Source organism: Pseudogymnoascus destructans (assembly GCF_001641265.1).
Source record: "Pseudogymnoascus destructans isolate 20631-21 unplaced genomic scaffold scaffold_2, whole genome shotgun sequence".
NCBI classification, from domain to species: Eukaryota; Fungi; Ascomycota; class Leotiomycetes; order Thelebolales; family Thelebolaceae; genus Pseudogymnoascus; species Pseudogymnoascus destructans.
In genome coordinates, this window is record NW_020167521.1 from 563,983 (window position 1) to 587,724 (window position 23,742).

The 23,742-nt window shown below is 50.1% G+C and overlaps 5 protein-coding genes across 5 annotated transcripts; 2 read left to right on the forward strand and 3 right to left on the reverse strand.

Moving 5' to 3' along the window:
• Positions 1–325: 325 nt before the first annotated feature.
• On the forward strand, positions 326–1,565 carry VC83_00818 (uncharacterized protein; the record flags this gene model as incomplete). Its single annotated transcript, XM_024464505.1, has 3 exons — positions 326–500; positions 564–634; positions 687–1,565. The coding sequence occupies 3 exons, from the start codon at positions 326–328 to the stop codon at positions 1,548–1,550; spliced, it is 1,110 nt and encodes a 369-aa protein (XP_024327954.1). The 3' UTR covers positions 1,551–1,565.
• A 12,238-nt stretch (positions 1,566–13,803) lies between these two features.
• VC83_00819 (uncharacterized protein) lies at positions 13,804–14,909 on the reverse strand. The gene is made up of 5 exons (XM_024464506.1): positions 14,610–14,909; positions 14,257–14,558; positions 14,127–14,204; positions 13,963–14,078; positions 13,804–13,895 (listed from the first exon to the last, which is right to left on the reverse strand). The coding sequence occupies exons 1-5, from the start codon at positions 14,756–14,758 to the stop codon at positions 13,860–13,862; spliced, it is 681 nt and encodes a 226-aa protein (XP_024327955.1). The 5' UTR covers positions 14,759–14,909; the 3' UTR covers positions 13,804–13,859.
• Positions 14,910–15,088: 179 nt separating this feature from the next.
• Positions 15,089–16,666, reverse strand: NNT1 (nicotinamide n-methyltransferase). The gene is made up of 2 exons (XM_024464507.1): positions 16,313–16,666; positions 15,089–16,125 (listed from the first exon to the last, which is right to left on the reverse strand). The coding sequence occupies exons 1-2, from the start codon at positions 16,633–16,635 to the stop codon at positions 15,345–15,347; spliced, it is 1,104 nt and encodes a 367-aa protein (XP_024327675.1). The 5' UTR covers positions 16,636–16,666; the 3' UTR covers positions 15,089–15,344.
• An 11-nt stretch (positions 16,667–16,677) lies between these two features.
• Positions 16,678–19,762, forward strand: VC83_00821 (uncharacterized protein). The gene is made up of 3 exons (XM_024464508.1): positions 16,678–17,544; positions 17,617–17,994; positions 18,046–19,762. Exons 2-3 carry the CDS (start codon positions 17,963–17,965, stop codon positions 19,475–19,477), a joined length of 1,464 nt encoding a protein of 487 aa, XP_024327674.1. The 5' UTR covers positions 16,678–17,544; positions 17,617–17,962; the 3' UTR covers positions 19,478–19,762.
• A 1,559-nt stretch (positions 19,763–21,321) lies between these two features.
• On the reverse strand, positions 21,322–23,486 carry VC83_00822 (uncharacterized protein). Its single transcript, XM_024464509.1, has 4 exons — positions 23,354–23,486; positions 22,710–23,027; positions 22,455–22,658; positions 21,322–22,254 (listed from the first exon to the last, which is right to left on the reverse strand). The coding sequence occupies exons 1-4, from the start codon at positions 23,385–23,387 to the stop codon at positions 21,551–21,553; spliced, it is 1,260 nt and encodes a 419-aa protein (XP_024327673.1). The 5' UTR covers positions 23,388–23,486; the 3' UTR covers positions 21,322–21,550.
• Positions 23,487–23,742: the final 256 nt, after the last annotated feature.

A 23,742-nucleotide genomic window follows, 5' to 3' on the forward strand; every position in this document is an offset into this window, starting at 1 on the left:
TAGACACCTTCTTCCGCCCTAACTACGCTGATCCTACGCTGATCCTACGCTAATTCTCGCTGCGGTGCAAAAATATGTGTTACATATCCAAAATAATATGATACCCTTAGACTAGATATATGAGTTACATTGCTTCACCAATCCCAGCATATGCTACGATGCAGCTCACATGCACTCGATATGTCTACAGCAAACACTATGTATGTACATCCATGGCCCCCGGCCGCCATCACTTTTATGGCGCCCTCAACTGTGCCACGCTGCCGGGCCAGATCGAACGATCAAATCGTCCTATTTGCCCTGACTGCCCGGACTGCCCGCCACAATGGCGCCCAGTGAGAGGGGATGGAAGATGATCATTATCGTCACGGTGCTGGTCGGTCTTGCCACAATCGCTACCGTCCTACGCGTTTTCGCTAGGCTCAAGCGCCGGGTCACGATTGAGATGAATGACTACCTCTGCTTTACGGCGCTGTTTCTCCTATATGGATGCTCGTGCAGTTGATTTTCTGTGAGATCATGTCCCCGTGCAAACTCAGCTAGCAGCTAACATCAAAACCAAGGGTGTGCCATCGGTGGTAACGGAACTCATTTTTCAGAGCTCTCTCCTGAAACTCTCATTATATTCGGCAAGGTCCAACAACCCGCCTCCACCCACACCCATCTCAGCAACTAACCCTTCCCAGATCTTCATCGCGAACCAATTCACCTACTTTGCTCTCTGCCCCGTCCTCAAAATCTCCATCATCTGCTTCTGCCGTTGCATTTTCTCGGGCGCGACCTTCCACCGCATCTCCGCCCTCATAAACTGGCTCATCGGCCTCTGGGCCGCCGCCATCTTCCTCACCTGCGCGCTCCAGTGTCGGCCCCTCCGCGGCTACTGGGACAAGTCCGTCGACGCCGTGTGCATCGATGGCACCACGTACTTCATCGTCAACCAGACCTTCAACGTCGACCCAGCCAACCGGCAACGCATTGCAGCCCTCAAATACAACGGCGCCCACCAGCGTAAGGGGCAGGGTATCCGCAAATTCGTTGCGTACCTCGAGGAATTGGAGCGGGAAATGGAGCCCTACACCGAGTCCCAGAGGACCACCCACCTCCTGACGAAGTTACACCCAGAAATGAGGCAGCGCCTCCTTGAGGGTGGCTACGCCGAGCGTTCCACGACCCACAGGGAGGCTGTTGTCAATATCCTAGCCATGCTGGAAATGAACAACCGGTGGGTAACCGAGAAGAATCCTTCTACGGATAGGCCCAACACAAGGGAGAATAAGGGAACCCTGCAGGGTGGCTTTCCAGCTCGGAAGGGCCACTTCAATAGCCACAAGTCGGGCAATCACCGGGAGCGAACGCCCTTCCAGGATCGCCGTCGATCGGACCAACAACCTGCGCGCAAGCCAGCCGACACCCAAGGCGCAAGGCCTACCCAAGTAGGGAACGCCTGTTACAACTGTGGCAGACCAGGCCACTTTGCAAAGGACTGCCGTAGCCAGCACACTGGGCCGGGAGTCCGGAAGCTGGATACCCAACTCCTCAAGCGGGAGTGACTCCCTACCGAAGCCCTACGCCCTACGCAGGCGAAGAGGATGGAGATCGACATTGAAATCAAAGTAGGGCCTACCTGGCACAAGGCCAAGGCTCTACTCGATTCGGGGTCGGACGTGTCAACTATCCACCCCCTCTTCGCAAAAGATAAGGGCCTAGAGTGCCGAGACAAGGGCCCACCTCGAGCGAGGGCTGTGGACGGCAAGGAGATTGCCATATACGGAGCGGCGACCGTACAGATCAAGGCCTGGGACCACTTTCGAAGGGAGACGACCGTAGACCAGACATTCCTTTCCATGGATACCCCTGGTGTGGATGTTATCCTTGGAATGGACTGAATCGTACAGGTCAACCCCCAGATCGATTGGCAGACCCAGATATGGCGCTACCCCTTCGATATATCGAAGGCGATGGAGGTGGGTATTGAAGAGCTAGACAAAGGCGATACTGCCTTTGTCCTGGCGTTGACCTCGGAAGGAGCATTGGAACCCCAATGCCCAAGGGAGTACGCTGAATTCGCCGACGTCTTCTCTAAGGAGCGGGCAGAAGACCTACCCGAGCTGGGTAGGAAGACCCACGGTATCGATACCAGCATGCAAGAGCCGCCTTACGGCCCGGTATACAACCTATCTGAGACGGAGTTGGCCACACTCCGGGAATACCTTCAATCAAGCGAAAGGAAGGGTTGGATCCAGAGGAGCATAAGCCCAGCGGGCGCGCCCATACTGTTCGTACAGAAGAAGGACGGCAGTCTACGCCTCTGCGTGGATTATAGGGGTCTGAATAAGATCACCGTAAAGAATAGGCACCCCTTGCCGCTGATCACAGAGACCTTGGATCGGCTCCAAGGAGCAAAGGTCTTCACAAAGCTTGATATTAGGAACGCCTACCACAGGATCCGGATCCGCCCAGGCGACGAGTGGAAGACCGCCTTCCGCACTCGTTACGGCCACTTTGAGTACAAAGTGATGCCTTTTGGCTTGGCCAACGCGCCAGCCACGTTTCAGGCCTATATGAACGAGACCCTCGAAGGGCTCGTTGATACGATATGCGTTGTATACCTCGACGATATCCTTATTTATTCCTCTAAAGAGGAGGAACATACCCACCACGTACAGGAGGTCCTAGGTCGCCTACGAGAGGCGAACCTATATGTAAAGCTCTCAAAGTGCGAGTTCAATACCAAACAGGTAGGCTTCCTTGGATATACCGTCACAACAGAAGGAGTGGCTATGGAAGGCGACCGGGTTGCTGCGATAGCTGAGTGGCCTACACCCAAGACCTACCGAGAGGTCCAGGTGTTTCTCGGCTTCGCCAACTTTTACCGACGCTTCATAGAGCAGTACTCCTCTGTTGTGGCACCCTTGACTGGCCTTATGAAGGGGGCCAAGGCCGGTAAACAGACCGGGCCCTTTATGTGGGGAGCAATGCAGCAGGGCGCGTTCGATCGCCTCAAGGAGGCCTTCACCACAGCTCCCATGTTAGTCCATTTCGATCCAAGTTGTAAGATTAGACTTGAGACAGACTCCTCCGGCTTCGGGTTGGCAGGGAATCTTTCCCAATATGTAGAAGAAACCCCAGAACGAAGGGGTGGGTGGCACCCAGTCGCCTTCTTCAGCAAAAAGCTGGAGCCAGCAGAGCTGAACTATGAGGTCCACGACCAAGAGCTCTTGGCGATCGTGAGATCTTTCGAACAGTGGAGGCATTACCTAGAGGGTAGCCAACACCCAATCTGTAATGGTGGGTGCACCAGATATGAGAATCTAGCCACCCAGGGAAGGGATGAATTTACTAAGACAACACACTGTCTTAGGAAACAGAGCCAAAGGGTTGTAGCTTAGACTATTCCACAACGCAGCAATCAGGTGTATGATGTGGTGAAGTGGTTTAGACAAGTTGCAACAAATGTTGAGTCTGAGAACTCAGGGGTAAGTCAGAGGTTAGCACCTCACTGACTTTTCAAAAACAGAGAATAACAAGATCAATGCTTGGAAGCTTGTAAAAGACGTGGAAGTATGTGATAGTCGATTTACTGTATTGCCTGCTTGCCCTTTCTTAAGGAAAGGGCAATCCTATTTATGCCAAAGGAGTGTAGTTCTCTCATTTTCCATGACTTTCCATGACTAACCAGGCTTGGTAAATGTATTAGAAATCAAGTGCGACCCACAACTAGCTTGCTAATCATGTAGTGAACGTAAGAGAATCCCATAGAACCATCTCTTGGGTTCCTAGCCTATAGGAAGTGAAAAGGAGGTCCAAGGTCAGAGTACCTATAGACAAATTATGTCATAACTTAACCAATCTTGTGGGTAACTAAGGAGCGATGACGTGTAATGAATCATAGAGGATTGTAGAAGCTTCTAGAGCTATCGTTCATGTTCCTAGGCCTCTAGTTGGTAGAGATATGCCATGTGGTAGTATTGGCCCACCCCCTTAAGGAGGAGATTTTCTTAATAACTTGTTCAATGAGTGTCCAAATGATATGCCGTGATGTATGTAGCATAAACAGATGTAGTAGAAGAGTTTGCAGCAATCGTTCAGTAGTATTGCTTCTGTTGTTGGTGTGATAAGCCAAGATATGTATGGTGACTTGTAGGTTTGAGGAGGAGATTTCTAAGTTTGCTCTTGAGTTTGATAGCAAACTGAGTGCAACGAATGTCAGTATGACATGATCCCCCTTTTAAGGACGTTTGTTGGCTGTCTGCTTGCCCTTTAGTCAGTTGGCTTTCTTAGAAAGAAATTCTAGAATGAGCTTAGATGCATTTTTTAGATTTCTCTTAGGCTCCCAAGTGTTGTCACTTGTAGGATAGCCTTTCCACTTAACGAGGAAGTAGTCCTGACCTCTAAGTGTCTTTTTGTCAAGGATAGACTCTACTTCATATTCTGGTTGATCCAAGATCAGAACAGGAGGTGGAGGAGACTGAAGTGGTCTTAAGGAACTTTCTTGTGCCTTAGACAAGAGAGATGCATGGAAGACATTATGGATAGTCCAAGTAGGTGGTAATGCAAGCTCGAAAGCATTCTTGCCAATAGTCCTTGTGATCTTAAAAGGTCCAAGTCTTTTAGTATCAAGTTTGTCTGAAGGTCTAGTAGTTGTGATATGTCTTCTAGACAAAAAGACTTGATCACCAACTTTGAATTGTGGTGCAACCACCCCCCTGTTAAAGGCCTGAGCCTGCTCGTCTTGTGCACGCTGTATTTGAACCTTGAGATAGTCCTGGAGGCCCTTAAGGTAGATGATTCTTTCAGTAGCAGAAGGGTTTTTGAAATTTTCAGGACAATTCAGTTCTGCCACTTCAAACCTAGGGTGATAACCATAGTTTGCATAGAAAGGTGTCTCTTTTGTGGTGTTAGAGACTGTGTTGTTGTAAGCAAATTCTGCAAGATGGAGAAGATCTGCCCAGTTGTCTTGAGCATAGTTTGTATAAATTCTTAGATATTGTTCAAGTACAGAGTTGACTCTCTCTGTCTGGCCATCTGTTTGAGGGTGATAAGCTGTAGAAAAGCGTTGTTCCATGTTTAAGAGTTTAGAGAACTCCTTAAAAAAGTTTGAAGTGAAAACTGCTCCCCTATCTGAGATCCAGTGTCCAGGAATTCCATGATATTTAAAGACCACCTTGAGGAATAGCCACGCAAGTTCAGAAGCTGTGATAGTCTCATTGCAAGGCTCAAAGTGTGCCATTTTTGTGAGCCTTTCTACCACCACAAGGATAGAGTCATAAGGGGTAGCACCCCCTTTTGGGATAGAAGGAGGCAACTTGACTATAAAGTCAATGGATATGGAGTCCCATGGGCGTTCTGGTATAGGTAGAGGCTGCAAGAGGCCATAGGGCTTTTGCCGTGTAGGTTTGTTCAAGTTGCAAGTAGTGCAAGAAGATATATAGTCTTGAAGAGTAGTCCTTAGACTAGGCCAGTAGAACTTTCTTGTTAGAAGTTCATAAGTTTTTGCAAAGCCAAAGTGTCCTGCAGCTGGAGCATCATGGAACTGCTGTAGGAGGTGTAGCTGTAATCGTTTATCCCTTGGGACATAGATATAGTTCTTGAATAAGAGAAGTCCATGCTGATTTTTTGAGAAATTCTGTAGTCCAACTTTCTCAAGAGAGGAACCTTTCTTCTGGAGGTATTCCAAAGTTCTTTTCGCAAAGGGATCATGGTTGTAAGCATCTTTGAATGCTTTAAGAAGTGTTGCTGAGGGTGTATAGTCTTTAAAGGTCTCTGGTTCCTGAGAAGAGGTAATGGGGGCAACTTGGTCTTGAGGGGATAAGTTTACCCCTAAGTCCTCTGTAGTACTAGGGTTGCTTAAAGATGCTGCTATAAGCTTTGCTGAGTCTAGCAGAGCCTTTGTATTGCTAGTTTTAGCAGAATCTTGGTAGTCATGTCTTCTTGAGAGGAGATCTGCTCTTTGATTCTTGGCCCCTGAGACATGTTTTATAACAAAGTCAAAACCTCCTAGTTGTTCAGACCACCTTGCTTGTCGTCGATTGAGCTGTTTAGTGGTTGTAAAGGTCAAGAGATTTGAATGGTCACTGTAAATAGTGATAGGATAGTTTGCCCCTTCAAGGTAGCATCTCCAATGCTTTAGAGAACATACTATGGCAAGCAGTTCCTTGTCTGTAATGGGATAGTTTTGTTCAGCTGCTGATAGCTTTCTTGAGTAAAATGCCACAGGCTGTAGCTCTTCTTGTTTGTCTTTTGGAGCTTGGTATAAGATTCCAGAAATGGCAAAATCTGAGGCATCTGTCTCAAGAGTGGCAGGTTTCAAGGGGTTAAAGTGTAGTAACATTTTCCCTTCTTTAAATTCTTCTTTAAGAGCATCGAAAGCATCTTGCTGTGTCTTATCCCAGTGATACAAAGTGTCCTTGTGAAGTAATTGAGTAAGGGGTAAAGCCAAGGATGTATATCTTGGTATAAACCTCCTGTAATAGTTGGCAAACCCAAGGAAAGACTGAACCTCTTTAATGCTGGAAGGAATAGGCCACGTTTGTACTGCTTTTGTCTTTTCAGGGTCCATCTGAATGCCTTCTGTTGAAATTCTATGTCCTAAGAAATCAACTTGAGACATATGGAAAAGACATTTCTCAAGTTTGCAAAAGAGTTGTGCTTGAGATAGCTTCTCTAAGACTTGTCTAACATGTAGAACATGCTCTTGAGTGTCTAAAGAGTATATAAGAATGTCGTCTAAGTAGACAACAACAAAGATATCCAAGTAAGGTCTTAGAATATCATTCATGAGAGCTTGGAAAGAAGCAGGTGCATTGGCAAGCCCAAAAGGCATTACCTGGTATTCAAAATGACCATAGCGTGTTCTGAATGCTGTCTTCCACTCATCACCTTCCTTGATGCGTATCAGGTTATAAGCTCCCCTGAGATCTAACTTGGTAAAGATCCTTGCTGAAGAGAGCCTATCTATGAGCTCAGGGATAAGGGGTAAAGCATATCTGTTTTTAACAGTGACTGCATTAAGGCCCCTATAATCAACACAGAGACGCAAGGAGCCATCTTTCTTCTTGACAAAGAGAATGGGAGCTCCTGCTGGTGAGGAAGAAGGTCTGATAAAGCCAGAACTAAGGTTCTCATCTAGGTATCCTCTGAGAGTTTTCAGCTCTAATTCAGATAGAGAGTAGATAGGGCCGTAGGGAGGCATTGAGCCTTCTGCGAGTGGTATCTCATGGTCATAAGGCTGGTGCTTTGGCAGAATTGATGCCTTTGCCTTGTCAAAAAGATGTTGGTAGTCTTGGTATGCTAAAGGCAAAATGACCTCCTGAGATGATTTCTCCAAATCTGAAGTAGCTGCTATCTCCAGGACAGGTTGGAAAGGTTTAACCCATATCAGAGATGATATATCGTCCATAGTTTGGTCAAAATCCTTGATCTGGGACAAGTTTGAGTCTTGGACCTGAATAGGGGTAACTGAGGCTTGAAGGGTTTTTTCAGTATTGAGCTCAGGATTTGAGCTAAACCCAAGCGATAAATGCTTCCAATTGATAGTTGGATCATGCCTTTGAAGCCATGGAAGACCTAGGATAACTGGGTACTTCATTGGTATAACATCTAAAGAGATGGTGTCTGAAAATGTTGATTTTCCTAGGGGAATCTCAAGTTTGAGTACTAGGGTGTTGCAGGTAATGGAACCTGAACTGATAGGAGTTCCATCAATGACTCGGAGCAACTCTGGAGTGCGTTTGGGAATTGTAGGTAACTGGTGTGTCAAGATGAGGTCTTGAGATATAAAGTTGCCTGTTGCCCCTGAGTCTATCATAGCCCTTGTAGACAACACCTGTTGTTTGAAATGGAGTTGAATAGGGATTAACAGGTGTGTGAGACTCTGAGAAAGCACCATCGACACATCTTTGTTGTCTAGGGGAGAAGTTATAGTCTCAGTTGAAGTTGTGCCTGCTAGGGATTTTTCAAGTTTTTCAGGAATAGCAGTTGTGACTGTGTCTGAGGCTGCTATATGTTTTGAATCAGCACTCCCTCGTGCTGAATAGCACTCCTGAATTCTGTGTCCCCCTTTGCCACAGTATAAACAAAGGTTGTTGTCCATTCTGTGTTTTCTTTCTTGAGGGGTAAGTTTACCCCTTTTCAGTTTTTGAGGGTATCCTGTAGGCTGAGGTGCTGGATTTGCTGTAGATCTCTTTATAGAGGCGTCTAAGTCCATAGGTTCAGGTGCTGAGTCCTTAGCAGTTGGTGTAGAGGTGTAATTGTTGAAATTTCTTGTTGGATGCCAGTCTTGGTTCTTCTCCTTTCTTCTTTCAAAAAGCCTATCATCAAGTCTGACAGCTTTCTCTATAAGCGTTTGAAGTGTTGTAGGGCGTTCTTCTTTGCTGAGTTCATCCTTAATAGAGCTCTTGAGCCCTTGGTAGTAAGTGAAGACTAAGGCTTCTTCATTCCAAGTCAAGTGAGAAGTGATTCTCCTAAATTCTGTTGTATACTGAGCAGCAGAGGTCTTTTGACATAGCTTCTGTAGCTCTCTTTCTGCTGTAGCAGTTTCGTTGATGTCTCCAAAGGTCCTGGTAAGTTCCTCTTGAAACTGGTCATAAGAGGTAATCAAAGGTGTAGTGGTATTTTGGTTGTTGCCACTAAGTCTTCTAAGATATGGCTCAAAGAAGTTGAATGCAGATCCACGGAGGTAGCTGGCAGCGAAATAGATCTTCTGAATGTCTGAGGTGAACTGATGAGGCCTGAGGGTGAAGTAGATGTCCAGTTGCATAAGAAATCCCTTCAACTTCCTCCTGTCTCCATGGTATAAATCTGGTGTTTGCACTTTAGGAAGTGCACCTGGGGTACTCGAAATAGCCAGAGGAGCTGTGGGAAGCTCTGTATGATGTGTCTGAGTTGAAGATTGTGTTGCTGAAGTGTTGGCTTGAAAGGTGTTTTCCAAATTCTCAAGTTTGTTTGCTATAGTTTGTATAAAGGCAAACAGTTGTTGCATCTGCTGTTCAGCAGTAGTTGTAGGAGCTTGGTCGTCCTCCATTGTAGTATCGAAGTGCTGCTATAGGAATAGTTGAAGCTTGAAGCAGGCAAGGTGTAATGGTGGGTGCACCAGATATGAGAATCTAGCCACCCAAGGAAGGGATGAATTTACTAAGACAACACACTGTCTTAGGAAACAGAGCCAAAGGGTTGTAGCTTAGACTATTCCACAACGCAGCAATCAGGTGTATGATGTGGTGAAGTGGTTTAGACAAGTTGCAACAAATGTTGAGTCTGAGAACTCAGGGGTAAGTCAGAGGTTAGCACCTCACTGACTTTTCAAAAACAGAGAATAACAAGATCAATGCTTGGAAGCTTGTAAAAGACGTGGAAGTATGTGATAGTCGATTTACTGTATTGCCTGCTTGCCCTTTCTTAAGGAAAGGGCAATCCTATTTATGCCAAAGGAGTGTAGTTCTCTCATTTTCCATGACTTTCCATGACTAACCAGGCTTGGTAAATGTATTAGAAATCAAGTGCGACCCACAACTAGCTTGCTAATCATGTAGTGAACGTAAGAGAATCCCATAGAACCATCTCTTGGGTTCCTAGCCTATAGGAAGTGAAAAGGAGGTCCAAGGTCAGAGTACCTATAGACAAATTATGTCATAACTTAACCAATCTTGTGGGTAACTAAGGAGCGATGACGTGTAATGAATCATAGAGGATTGTAGAAGCTTCTAGAGCTATCGTTCATGTTCCTAGGCCTCTAGTTGGTAGAGATATGCCATGTGGTAGTATTGGCCCACCCCCTTAAGGAGGAGATTTTCTTAATAACTTGTTCAATGAGTGTCCAAATGATATGCCGTGATGTATGTAGCATAAACAGATGTAGTAGAAGAGTTTGCAGCAATCGTTCAGTAGTATTGCTTCTGTTGTTGGTGTGATAAGCCAAGATATGTATGGTGACTTGTAGGTTTGAGGAGGAGATTTCTAAGTTTGCTCTTGAGTTTGATAGCAAACTGAGTGCAACGAATGTCAGTATGACACAATCGAGGTCCTGACGGATCACAACAACCTGAAATACTTCATGGAAACCACCGCCCTCACAAGAAGGCAGGCGCGGTGGGCGCAGGCGTTGTCAGCCTACGACTTCCAAATATCCTATCGAGCTGGCAAGACCAACCCCGCAGATGGGCCGTCTAGGAGACCAGACTATGAGGAAGAGAAGGGTAGCCAGAACGTGATGCTTCCTACCCTTCGAAACAAGCTCCAGAAAGCCATACAGGCAGGAGAAGAAGCCCTGCAGATGAGGCGGGTAGTGGCTGACTTACAAGAAGTAGGCACCACACTGGGCGAAGACCAGAGTAAGGACACCAAGAGTCCAGGTCTCGTTGTCCCTCGAGTTATGGTGGCAGCCATGGCTCAGGGAGAGAGCGCCTACAGTGCCACGGCCGAACCCTTAGCGGATCTGATCAAAACCCTTCAAGCGGCTGACGAGCTCGCTGTTCACAGGGCCAGAGAAGCAGGGTCGGCGTGGGCGAAGGGCTCTTCAGGTTGGAGAGTAGACGATGCAGGCATCCTACGCTTCAAGGGAGCGGCCTACGTGCCTCCCAATCAGGCAGTACGTATGGAAATCTTCAAGATTTGCCACGACGACCCTTTGGCTGGGCACTTCGGATATAAGAAGACCCAGGAACTGATCCGACGGAAATACTACTGGCCTGGATTAGACCAGGAAGCCAGGGAGTACGTACGTGGCTGCGATCGGTGCCAGCGGATCAAGCCGGTACGGCATAGACCCTACGGCGAAATGCAAGGCCTCAGAATGCCTACTAAGCCCTTTGAGTCCATAAGTATGGACTTCATCACAGATCTGCCGCCTAGTATAGGAGCAGACCAAGCTAAGGCTTCAGACTCCATTTTGGTAATCGTAGACCGATACACCAAGGTATCCAAATATATACCCTGCCGGAAGACCATTACTGCCACCGAGTTGGGGCGGGTCTTCCTTGAGTATTGGGTTAAGGACTTTGGAATTCCTGCTGAAATAATTACAGACCGCGGCAGCGTATTTATGTGCCACTTCTGGTCGGCCTTCTGTTTCCACCTCAAAGTACGGCGGAACCTATCGACTGCCTTCCACCCTCAATCTGACGGCCAGACGGAAAGGCAGAACCAGAATATTGAGGCCTACCTACGCCTACACTGCAATCAGCACCAGGACAATTGGGTAGAACTTCTTCACTTCGCGGAGCTTACCTACAATAATGCCTTCCACGATTCCATCCAGATGTCGCCAAATCAGGCTCGATACGGTATCAACATCGACCTGCGGCAAGGGATCGAGGACGACCCCATGAGAAGGGAGGTGCCGGTTGCAAGAGACCGAGTCCAGAAGATCCTCGACCTACGAAAGGAGCTTGAAGAGGCCTGGGCGAGATCGAAGGAAGCCCAAGTCCGAGGATATAACAAGATCCACAAGCCAATGCAGTTCATGGTCGGCGAACGGGTGTGGCTTTCTGCCAAGAATATCAGAACCACCCAGCCAAGTAGGAAGCTAGGTCACCGGTGGCTCGGACCGTATGAGATCACCGGGCGGATAGGTAAACAGGCGTATCGATTGAGGCTTCCCCCACGGTATAAGGCGATTCACGACGTGTTCCACGTCTCCCTACTCGAGAGGTATCGGGAAGGCGTTGAGAAGGCCGATCCTCCACCAGATCCAGAGATCGTGGATGGGGAAGAAGAATACAAGGTCGAGGCAGTCCTAGACCACAGGACTGTGCGGAGGGGTAGAGGAATCCGAGAGGAATACCTGATTAGGTGGGCAGGCTACACTGCAGCTGACGATCAGTGGGTTCCAAAGCTTGACGTAGGACTACCGTTAATCAAGGCATATCACAAGGAACAGACGCAGAAGGCAATGTAGTGTATTGTCCTAAACTAAGGGAAAAAACAACGCGTCAAGTTCCGAAGGAGAAGGGCTCACAGACCCAGAAGCAGACCCCGACCCAGACCTAGAAGAAATGCGCGCGTCAGACAAGGGGGCGACGACAGGGGCAGGGCGTGGATTGAAGCGCCACTGGTCTGGACGCACAAACAAACGCTCAAAAAGAGCACGATCGTAATCCGCAGGCGTAGGCAGGAGAATAGGTCCTACCGACAAGGGCGTGGAGGGCAGGACAGGCCTCACTCGAGCTACCCACAGGGTCAGCAAAACGTCCAGGAAGGATGGGAATCACAAACCTACGACAAACTTCAGGGCGGCGACGTGGGCGTTGAGGCCAACCTGGTAGGCGTCTAGAGCCGCATCAGTAGCGGCGTGGAACATAGCAGCAGCAGCCTTGAGAGCCTCGGTTTTGGCCTGATCCAGCTCAGCAAGGGTCTCAGCGTGGTGAAGAAGGGCTTGGCGTGGGTCGTTGAGGTTGCGGACGACGGGGCCCCCAGCCTCAGGGAGAGGCGCAACAGGTTCCTCGTGGAAGGACGTAGCAGCTCTCTTACCCTTATTCTTGACCTTCAGGGTGCGAGGCTCCTTGCCCTTATCAGCGGTAGTGAACTCGCGTTGGGCAAAGAGGAGGGAGGCCAGAGCCTCACGGGTGGCGACCGAATTATGTTCCAGCCCAGCGTCCTCGTCGTCAGCGCAACAGTTCAAATAGGCGTCGGACTTGAGCTTCAGGGCAGTGAGGGCATCCTTCTGATCAGGACCGACCTGCCTGGTTGTCAGCATATCCCACTAAGAAGGAAAAGGAGGCCTACCGGAACGCAGTGGTGGTTTCCTTGGAGACAGTCGCCGCACTTGTCCAAGCCAACAGGGACCCAGCAGATCTGTCCAGGATAGTTGTAATAGGTGACTGAACACTTGACGCAGCAGTCGCGGGAGCCTGCGCGAAGGGGACCAACAGACTCTGGAACTGGGCGGCGCGCAGAAAGCTTCCACCCCAGCGCCGTACGCATCTCCTTGGCGGCCAACTGAGCAGCGACCTCCTCCTCCTCCTCTGGAGCGTCCTCAACCGAAGGTGATCGGTAGGGACGCACGGTGCGAGGGCGAGAGGTGGACGCAACGGAAGCAGGACCGAAGGGAGTAGGGGTGGCAGGTGACTCCAACTCGGGAGACCCAGACATCTGGGCGGAAGAGCGCTTGAGAGGGGTGGTGACAGGCGCCACTGTCTTCTTGGGCTGCTTGCGCGGAGCCATGATTGACGGAACTAATCCACAGATCAGTCCCTGAAGACGAAGGACGGAAGGGAGGTAAATACCTTGCGAAGAGGGAGTAATCCTTGAAGCAAACCTTGGAAGAGGATCAAAAGGAAGAACCCAAGAACCCAGAAGAGCGGGCACTTGGTGTGAGGTTGTGTGAGGAAAGTAGGAAGTTGGGTAGGAAGTGGGAGTTAAGCGCGATGCCCACAACAACTGGGGGTGGCCGCGGCACAACAACAAGGGGGGTCACGGGACCCCCCTGACAGGCGCGAGTTCGATAACAACAACCCACCCTACGCGCGAGCAAACAAGCCAAACAAGCCCAAACAAGGGCGCAATCAGCCCTGATCTCTATGCCTGGAATTGGGGGCAATTCCCTAGAAGGGGGAGGTAATTGTAAGGCGGCCCTCACGTGAGGGCACGTGAGGTGTCACGCTCTTACAGTGGACCTGGCGGGCTCGGTAAATTAGGGCCTACGGGTTCCTGTATATAAGGGGCTGGAGGCTCGGAGTGAGGCCTCCAGTCAATAGTCGCTGTATATACGTAGACCTATTGTTACGCATTGAATCCTACTTCCTACCTACTGATCTGGTTCCCTGAGCTCCCGTGTGACCCTGGGTCCTACGACTTTACACACAGGAGGCAATATCGACCCTACGAGGCGGATGATTTTGGCTATGCACCATGCCTCAGTGTTGTTATCTATGATCTTGTCGCAGGCGCCGAAGACGAGCCTTTGTGCAAGCCAGTAGTTGTTAGATTCCATATCTATTAGTAGGGTTTGGTTGGTAGGGAGATTACCGTAGCGCCGAGGGACCAGACGTCGGAGCTGTGAAAGCACCCAAGGCCACGCCAGACTTCGGGGGCACGGGTCGGTAGGCTTTGGATCCGTGTATCATCGTAGCCTTCTCTGAGCACTATATTTCTTTTAGTCTCGTTTGGTAGGTAGATAAATGCTATCTTACTGCTCCCTAAATCGCCCACCTTAACAACAGGGCATGCGCTGTCGACATTTGATAAGAGAATATTATTCGGATTAATATCTTTAAAATCAGTAAGAATCTTTGCCTGTGTGGGTAAGGTTTGGGGAAATACCTGAATGGAAAGCACCGTACGTTTCTTTTAGAAAGGCAAGTGTTTCTAGGACTGACCTTGCGATCACACGTGGGAGCTCAGGCTTTGAACGAAACCTAGAGTATGGCACTTTGCGAAGATCCTGATCCATCCACTCGAAGACCATGCATTGCGGCTCTAATGGTTTTTGGGGGTCAAAGCTAATAACATCGCGGAGCGCTCTTATTGTTTTACATGAAGCCATGTGCGGGAGTTCGTAATTGTTTCGCTCACGGTTGAAGACATACTTCATAGACTCATCTGTCTCTGTCTTGATCACAGCACTAGAAATAAGTCAACGAGCTATCCAACAAGGGCTCTCATGATAGACAAACAGTTGTTGGGCGCCTAGAGGTATTTCTTCGGAAGTACTTCTAAGAATTGCGGCTTTAAACACCGTATTCGTTTTCAGGGCCTCGATAATTTCGTGTAGACCATTCCTCCCTTTCAGAATCTGGCCAACGGTGACTGGCAGCTTTGACATGGCAAGATGGGCGGGCAGCTACAAAACCGACGATATACGAGAAAGCACAAGAATCGCGCTACCAAAATAGTGGATTCCTGGATTCGCGGCCCCTCAACTTAGTGAGGGTTTGCTCCATGCGACGGGTAGAGTAGCTCTACCCTTGTATCTGCCTTAATTTATGGGTAAAAGAATCATATACCATGTAAACTAACTTACGGATTAGTAAAAAAGAATCGCTTACCCCTGTGATACTATTTTTTAATTTTTCTACTGTGCTAAACCGTAATAGGAAGCCCCCCCTATTCAGCCCACTTTCCCCGATCCCCCTTCCTCCACCAATTCGACTAACACCATACTGGCTCTGAAGGCTCGAAAGCCATCTTATCGCCTTGCTGTGCGGAGTTTGACGATTTAGATGCTCTCGTCCGGGCCCTTGATGACTGGGCTGTCAAAACGAAGTTCTCTTTTCGGACGGCTGAAAGGGACTCGACAAGAGGGCACTGTATATGTGCCGAGTTACATATGGACAGGCAGAGTTTCAACGATTCTATTTCCCAGCAAACCAGAATTATCTAGAGTTGCACCATCCATCCATCCTCCCCACCTACTCCGCCTTCCCCTCCTCCGGCCATGTCAACACATACCCAAAAACCGTCTTCCTAACATCCTCATCCCCCCTATCCTCCTCAAACATCACCCTCTCCATCTTCTCCTCCGACACCTTCTCCACCCTCAGCCCCGCCCCCCTCGCCCCCTCAAAAAACGCCATATCCGCCTCAAACAACCACGGTCTATACGGTGTAAAAAACACCAGCGCCTTCCCGTCTCGCTTCAACATCTCCACAACGCTCGCTATCAACTTAGCGTGCTCGCTGTGGTTGAACAGTAAATCCGCTAGGATCAAGATATCGAACTTCTCCCCTTCCTCCACCGGTAGATGCGCGACTAACGGGCTAGAATCAGCACCCCAAAGGTACCCCTCTGCCACAACCTCCCCCGCGCCATCGCAATGCTCGATATTCCACCGTAAATTCTCAATAAGGCTATTATCAGGATAATCCGTCACCACCACCCTTTTCGCCCCAAGCCGCCCGGCAACAAGACTAGGCAACCCCGCCCCGGCACCGAGCTCGAGAACAGTTTTCCCTGCTACGAGAGAGGGTGTGGTTTCGAGGTAGGTGGACACTACGCGCGCGCCGTTCCAGAGGTGGTGGCCCCAGAGTGGGTTGTGACCGACGAGGCGGAGGGTGAGGTCACCGGCGGGGGTAGGGTAGCTGAGGGTGGTGGGAGGGGGAGAGGGGGGTAGAAGTCGGGGGGGTCGGCGAAGAGATCGTGGGTGTCGTCGCCTGAGTCGGAGGAGGGCATGATGGTGGCGGAGGGGGGGTCTCGGAGGTGTTAGATGGGTATCTTTGGGGGAGATAGGAGATGCGGGTGCTGTCTGGGGGAAGGTTTGCAGCCTGCTATGTCTGCGCAGGACTGTAATATGCCACTGATCTCTCATGGCGGGGTATGCCCCTGGCGAGGAGGGGGAAACACGTGACTTTGGAGGGGTAGAAAATATTTTGCACGTACGTCGGCGGGACGGGTTTGCGGTATACTCGTGTCAGTTCTGAGGGGGAATATGAGCCCCTCCTTCTCGAATTCGATATTTGCCTGTATATATTCCGTATAGGCGTATATATGGCAGTCCTTTTTCCGATCCTGGCACTGTTTTTTTGCAAGAGGTAAGCAAGAATCTGTCGATGTGATGTGATGTCACGTGCAGCTTCGGTAATTGACAAGGCCAAAGGTTGTTTGTTGGAAGGAGGGGTATCGGTCCCTTGTACCTGTACATACATAACTGTACGTATAGGTACTTCCGACCACCACCCACAGCCACTGGAGTATTGGACCATCTACACAGCTGCACCTCGGGCACTGTGCGATCCTTCCTCAAACTCGGCTTTCTCTCTCCTCCTTGCATTTTATCCATATTAACAGGCTCCTCCCCCTATAGTATCCAGCTTTCGTTGGTAAATACTGCGATTTTATATCTTCATATTCCAATCAACGTACCCACCAGCTCGGTTATATCTACGAGGTACATCCAGTCTCCCTCCTCGTCCCTTCTTGCCACCCACTCGGCCCTTGTTCCTTAACCTAAATTCCTCCACCCAACCAATCAAAAAAAACCTGCTCAAAGTTTCAAAGCCTAAACGTCACGGCTGCGCTATCAAAGGGAGTGACGACTAAGTTACTGAACGCCATGAGAGACCGGGAGGAACAGAAGGAGGAAGAGCGGAGTCAGACAGACCTGAAGACCTGACGACTATACGACCACAAGAGAGACAGACAGAGGCGCTGACGACCGTCGATTATCCCACGTTATTGACAGCGCGCAATTGGAAGACGACGAGAGAGGAATCCCATACGCCGGCCAGGCGCAGACATCCCTACGTTCGGCGGGGAATACAAACAAGGGCTAGCCACAGGAAGGCCCTCAAGGTTACATACCTTCGCATACTCGGGAAAGGAGCTGCATTCACCTGAAATCTTTGTCACCGCATGAAACCGGGGGCTGCGAATCTGATATAGCTCCTCTGACTTTGAATATACGCCCTAGGGATCCCGCGGGAGTCTACTACGATATTCATCTTCCCCACCACCCCACTCACTAAGTATCACGACACCTTCTCCAAACCCGGGTGCAGACGCCTCTTTGACGTCTCCTTTCCTTTGCAACCTCGAACCCCCACCTACCCACGTCCTCGGCGAGGGTTCTCAAACACCACAAGCCTTGGTGCCTGGAACGTATGGCAGCTCAGGTAGGTCAGCATTCTTCAGGCCGACCCTGCCGCTTACCCCATCCCTTCACTCATAACTAATTGGTGAAAAAGACATAATCCGCTCAATCTCCCGCACGCTCGTTACTTGACCCTAACGATAGCGACTCTAGCAACGGACCTCCAATCAAGCGCGATCAATAGGCCTCAATCCTCACCGATAGCTACTTCCGAAGAACGATCAGACTACTACATCTAAATCCCTGGCACTGAAAAGCTAAACCTAAGTCGCAATCAACCCTCAACGAAAGGCGGTGCGGCTGCCGCCGCGCTGTTCCGCAACAGGCCTGGAGACGAGAGATAGACGCTGCTCCGCAGAGTGGTACCGCGCATACGAAGCGCCAACACCTGACGGGTTTTCGCGGCCGCATAGGGCCATTTTGCATATAATACCCTCAAAATGCCGATCATAAACGGCATGAAGATGGCCTGGTATGATATATACCTGATCCCCGGCGCACACGGAAGCTGACGTCCATTTAGTGAGCCATGCATTCGAGGCCATCGCTCTACGAAATGTGCGCACGCGAGCGAACGCCTGATGGTGCCGGTCAAGAAGCCTGGCCGACCACTGACAGCATGTCCGCATTTACAACCATCGAGCTGCGGATGCTCGAGCGTCACCGCCGCCATTCCTCGGAAATCGCAGTGCGGATGTGGACCGGCGAGCAAGACGGCCAACACGGTCAAGACGGAACCGCAACCTGTCGATTCGCCGATAACTGAATCGCCATCACCGGTTGCGCGCGACTTCAAGATCAAGAAGACGTCGAAAACGAAGAATCGGAAACAGTCCTATGATGCCGCCGTGCTCAACAGGGTGGAGCCGAACAGTGTCAATGTCGTCCCGTTCACACCGAGACCTCAACAACTTATTGCACCGGCACTTCCAAACGAAGCGAAACCAGCGGTGTCGCTCGCGCCTTACACCAACGTAAACCAGAACCATACATACCAACAGACGCAACCTCCTCTACCTTACAGCACAGACTCGCCATATGTACCAGTTAACGGGAACGGAGTCTACCCAGGTTCGAACGGCAACGGCGTGAACCACCCATTCGTACCCCTCGACCAACTGCCAGGCACTATTCTCAGCTCCCGTTCAAATTCGACCGGCTCGTCCTACGGCACCCCAGCAAACGGCGTCAAACTCGACTACGACACGCACGAATCCGAAATACCCCAGAGCAGCTGTTGCTTGAAACCCGCCACCTCCGCCCCCCTCGACGGCATGATCTTCGCCAACGGCAACCCCCTCCCCACAATGCCAAACTACACCTGCGTCCCCACCTACCCCCTCTCCTCCCCTCTCTACCCCTACCCCCAACCAACCCTCTTCGCCTACCCCCCCTCCTACGGCTCGCACAACAACCCCCTCCAACCCGCCTCCTGGCGCCAAAACATCTACGCCGCGGACCCCGACATCCCGTTATACCCCCTCCAGCCCGACCTCAACATGGCCTTCCACAGCTGCGGCTGCGGCCCAACATGCCAATGCGTCGGATGCGCTGCACACCCTTACAACGATGCGACGCAGGAGTACGTGCGCTCCGCCTACGCCGAGCCTGTTTCCCCCGACGCATACGGCGTCGTCTACCCGCTAGTCTTCCCCGCTGGTGATAGCGCGGCGGTGCTGGAGCACGGCGTGGGCGCGAAGGAGAGCCCGAGTGAGGGCGGCTCGATGGCGGAGGAGCAGGCGCTGTCGCCGAGTGATTTCTTCTTTGTGAGTTATCCTCTTAGTGGGGAGGGGTGTGGGGGGGACACGACGAGTTGTCCGTGTGGAGATGGGTGTCAGTGTCTCGGTTGTACGATTCATGGGTTTGATGAGGTTGGGGGGGGGTGGGGATGCTGCAGGGGGGAGAGGTGGTACCTGTACCTGTACCTGTGCCGGTGGTGGAGAAGGAGACGCTAGAGGTGCCTGCTGCGCAGGCTAGCAAGGGGGAGAAGAAGAGTTGTTGTTGTGGGTAAATTGTCCAAGATGGGATACGACTACGAGAAAGAGAGGAGAAGGAATATACCCTCTATATGAGTAAAACGGCGAATTTGCCAAGGCACGCACGCGCAAGGGGTTGGGGAGCACATTGTACATAGACATACTATCTCTGGCACGGCTCAGTGTCTTGGCCCGTTCTCGCGGCTTGTTTTTTTGGGGGGAGGGGAAGGGTGTCTTGATAGAAGATACCGCCGAGGGGGGAAATTCAAAAAGAATCTTCACTTTTGAGTTACTACTTCCCTACTACTGATTTTATCAAAATGAAGGCGCGGATGTGATACAATGTGATACTCGTACTGTGCTCCTATCGAATCCTAGTTATCTGCTACCAGTGCCCCACCATTTGCGAACTGTACAGCAGGGTAACACGACATCTAAGCTTACCGTTTCGTAGATGTCGTGTTACCCTTCTATAAACCCCCCCCCCCCAAAAAAAAAAGACACGCATATTCATACTGGGAGCGTTCGCAGTTCTGGTGCGCGTGGGGAGGGAGGCGAACTCGACCTGGCGCTGTGAGATGCGGTGGGATTAGAGTGGCTGTGCGCACGCGCGCTATTCACTTCTGGACTCCTTGGCGTGAGATGAGAATTGTCGTGAATTGGCGGAGGATAAAGGGTTTATAGGTGCATAACTTGGCAATTCTTGATGACACCGCGCTTGCGCCCTGATGCGCGGTGGGTGGTGGTGGTGTTTTTCTCCGTACTTGGTGAGGTCGGTGTGTCTCTCTCCCGCTGTCTTATGCACCCTTCACATTTATCGGATTCTTTGTAGGCAGCGAGAATATGAGTGAGCTGGGGGGGGGTTAATAGCTGCCTCTCTCTCTTCCTCTGATTTTTTTGAAGTTATCATGTCAATCACCTACTCGGGGTTTAATTTCTTTGATTTAAACTGTATTTTAAATCGATTCAGCCATCCATTTGACCATTTAGGTTGTTCGATATCAGCGTATTACAGTAGATTCTCCTAGAGTTTTGCTGCGCCTTGAGAATATCTCTAGTAATAATAGCTGCTGTATTTTCCATTCGTTTTTGCCATTTGAACAATGCTGCCTCGAGGTCTAGCCATTCTCCAACACAAGATCTCTTCGAACCTAGTTGCTTTTTGTCTTTCTTTATATCTAAGTGGTCAAGATGATTGTACTTCGAGGAAAGTACTTTTGATACCATCGACTGATTGATACGGTGGCTGGTTTCTTCATAAAACCATACGACAAGTTCATTTTGTTGCGCTGATGGATACTCTCGATTACGCTTTCGTATCATTAGACGGTCAGCATCACTCAAAGCTTTTCGCTTCTTTGAGCTCGAGGCTTCCATGTTGTAAGAATTTGGCAGGGTGAAATTACGTGAGAATCAGAAATCCGGACCGTGATATATAAGAATATTCTTGTAGCGAGAATATTCCTACGCGCCTACCAAAATACTTTGGGGATCACGGTATATTCTTACACGGTGGGGTATTCTTCTATCGGGGATTCTTATATCTGGGTTCTACTGTATTGGTCTGAGCGATTGGAGAGGGAGTCGGAGGTGTGTTTTTCGGTCACGAGGGGGGAGGCAAGGGAGAGAGGGTGGGGAGGAGGAGGATCATGAGTGTTGCGTATGAGAACTTCATTTTAGTAAATACGTCCTGGAGGTATCAAATAAATTTGTACGTCACGGTGAAGGAGGATCCGTAGCAATCAACAATTTAGATAATATCAAACAGATGGACGAGCTTTGTATTCTTGCTTTGACATACAACCCTTCTGATATTCTAAACATGGACAAAACAGGCTTATATTAGAAGCTATCTCCAAAATATAACAGACATAGCGCTCTTTGGGACCCGAGATCGATTCCCATTACTCGGGTATTCTAACATCAAAAGTTCTCATATAGTGATTCTACCATAACGCCCCCACTCCCATGCTCTAAACCATATCTCAAGCCGCAAAGTCTCCCAAACCCAGACCTATCCCAGCAAATTACCCACAGCAGCTACCGAAAACCTCAGAACCCAAACCCAAACTCAACAATCTTATCCCCCCTACTAACCCACAACCCCACTCCCCTCTCCCTCTCCACAAACCTAACCTGCCTCATATACTCCCCCTCCGGCTGCCCATCCGCCACATACCCAACCTCAGTCCCACTCTGCACATCAAAGACCCTCACCCCCCCTCCCCCCTCCACCTGCGCCGCAGCAACCAGCCCCGTACAGCGATCAACCGCCAGATCAACATCATGTCTCGTCTCATTCCTATGTCCCCACATCCTCACTACCGGCCGCGTCGCCTCATTCTTCCATTTCTCCTTCAAGAAACGAAGGTCATACACGCACATCTTATCCTGCAGCCCCCCCACAACCAGCGAATTCTCCCCCACCTGCGCCACCCTCGCAACACTCGAGGCATGTCTGATCCCCCCCCTGCCACCGCCCTCCACACGCAGATCGACGAGAGGGACCTTCCCAGACCGCTTTCCAGCGAGGAGAACATGCGGTGATTCCGCGAGGAATGTGAGCGCGAGGGTGGAGGATTCGCCGCTGCTGGGGGGTGAAGGCGCCTCGTCCAGCGACGCGTCGAGCAGGAAGATGGGGCGATCGTCGCAGGCCACGGCGAACATGTATGGTGATCCGAGAGGAGCGGCGCATGCGCAGCGGACCGTTGTGTCCTCACCTGCTTTGCTGGATGTTAAGTGGTGGGTGCTGATGACTAAGAAGGGGTTAGCAGGGATTTTGACCATCAAGCAGCTGCGGTGGTCGAGGTTGGGAGGAGGATACTCGTGCGGCCCAAGAGTCTGGAGGAGGATCGAGCGCTTATGTTTTGATCATAGTTGCTGTAACAGTAGCTGTTGTGCATAGTCTTCATCCTGACTTTTGGGCCCCGCGAATAGGGGAAGGGGTTGTACGCACTTCTGGTGACTGGGGAGACACGGTTCAGGGACATATTATGACCGCGCGGTGGATCCACCCACGTTGCGAGGACAATTTCCTTACAAGCCGAGAAGGTAATTGAGTTGACGGCCGCATCGCTGCCGTAACTTAGATTATTTAAGCTAGGGGATATATGCTCTCCCGGCCTGGGCAAACGGTCAAACTCCACCTCGACATCATGCGCTGCCTAGCAATCAGGGAACTTCTTCACGGAAAGTGGCAGGGGAAACTCACAGTAAGCCAAGTGTCCGGATCGTACATCAACGTCGAACACCCTCCATCTCGGCGTCCCACTCAACCTTCCTACAGGAATACTCTTGGTCCAGCCCCCTATAAACTCTTTCAGCGCGTTCAGCCTCCCATCCCCCCTCCCAATCTCCCTGTCCAACTTCCCCATAGCCGCAGGCCGCGTCACGCGCTCTCTGTTAGCCTTCTCAACTCTCGCAGCTTCTGTGGCGATAGCTTCATCGGCCTTGCGCTTCCGCACCGCGGTCTTGGAGTACAGTGCCGATGGGTCGGCGACGACCTTGAAGTACTTATTCTTCTCGGCATCTAGGTAAGTTAGCAGGAGTAAATTTGAGGTTTGTAGAACTCGTGCTGCCTTAAAGTCGGGAGAGGGACTGTCCGCAGCAGCTGGTGTTTACAGCAACTATGATTAAAATATCGACGCCCAATCACTCGTCCATAATCGACAAGCCTGATACTCAAACATGGAACCAAGGAAATTAATTCTTGGGGCCTATATTTCAACCATAGTCGCTGTAAACACTGCTGTAATCCATAGTCCCTCTTCACAACTTTGGCAGGCAGAAGCGCCCCATCGACCGATCTCCTTGAACGATGTCTTGCGCTTGTCAGGGCTTGAGATGCAGACTCACCAAAATAATACCCTGGAATATCCCTCCCCGCCATCTTCGCTACATATTCGTCGTCCTTCCAAGCACTGCGTCCAGTTCCTGTGCCGTCCTGACGGGTGAATGATATGTGGTAGTGGTATGGTGAGTGAAAATGTGACGTTTGTACATGGACCCAGCGAACAACTAACTTAAGTTATTTTAACATTATTCATTTGATCCTTATCGTTATCGGCCCTCAAGGTGTCCAAACCCTCAACCCATCCATCACAACCAAGCTAATCATTCACAGCAACCACTGACACTTTGGCTCTTGTTAGTATTTATGTAGAGAGGGGTTAGTGTATTAAATGTTTATTATTGTTGAAGTTTATCATCCAGGATAGTGGCATGATTATTTCAGGAGAGTCTGA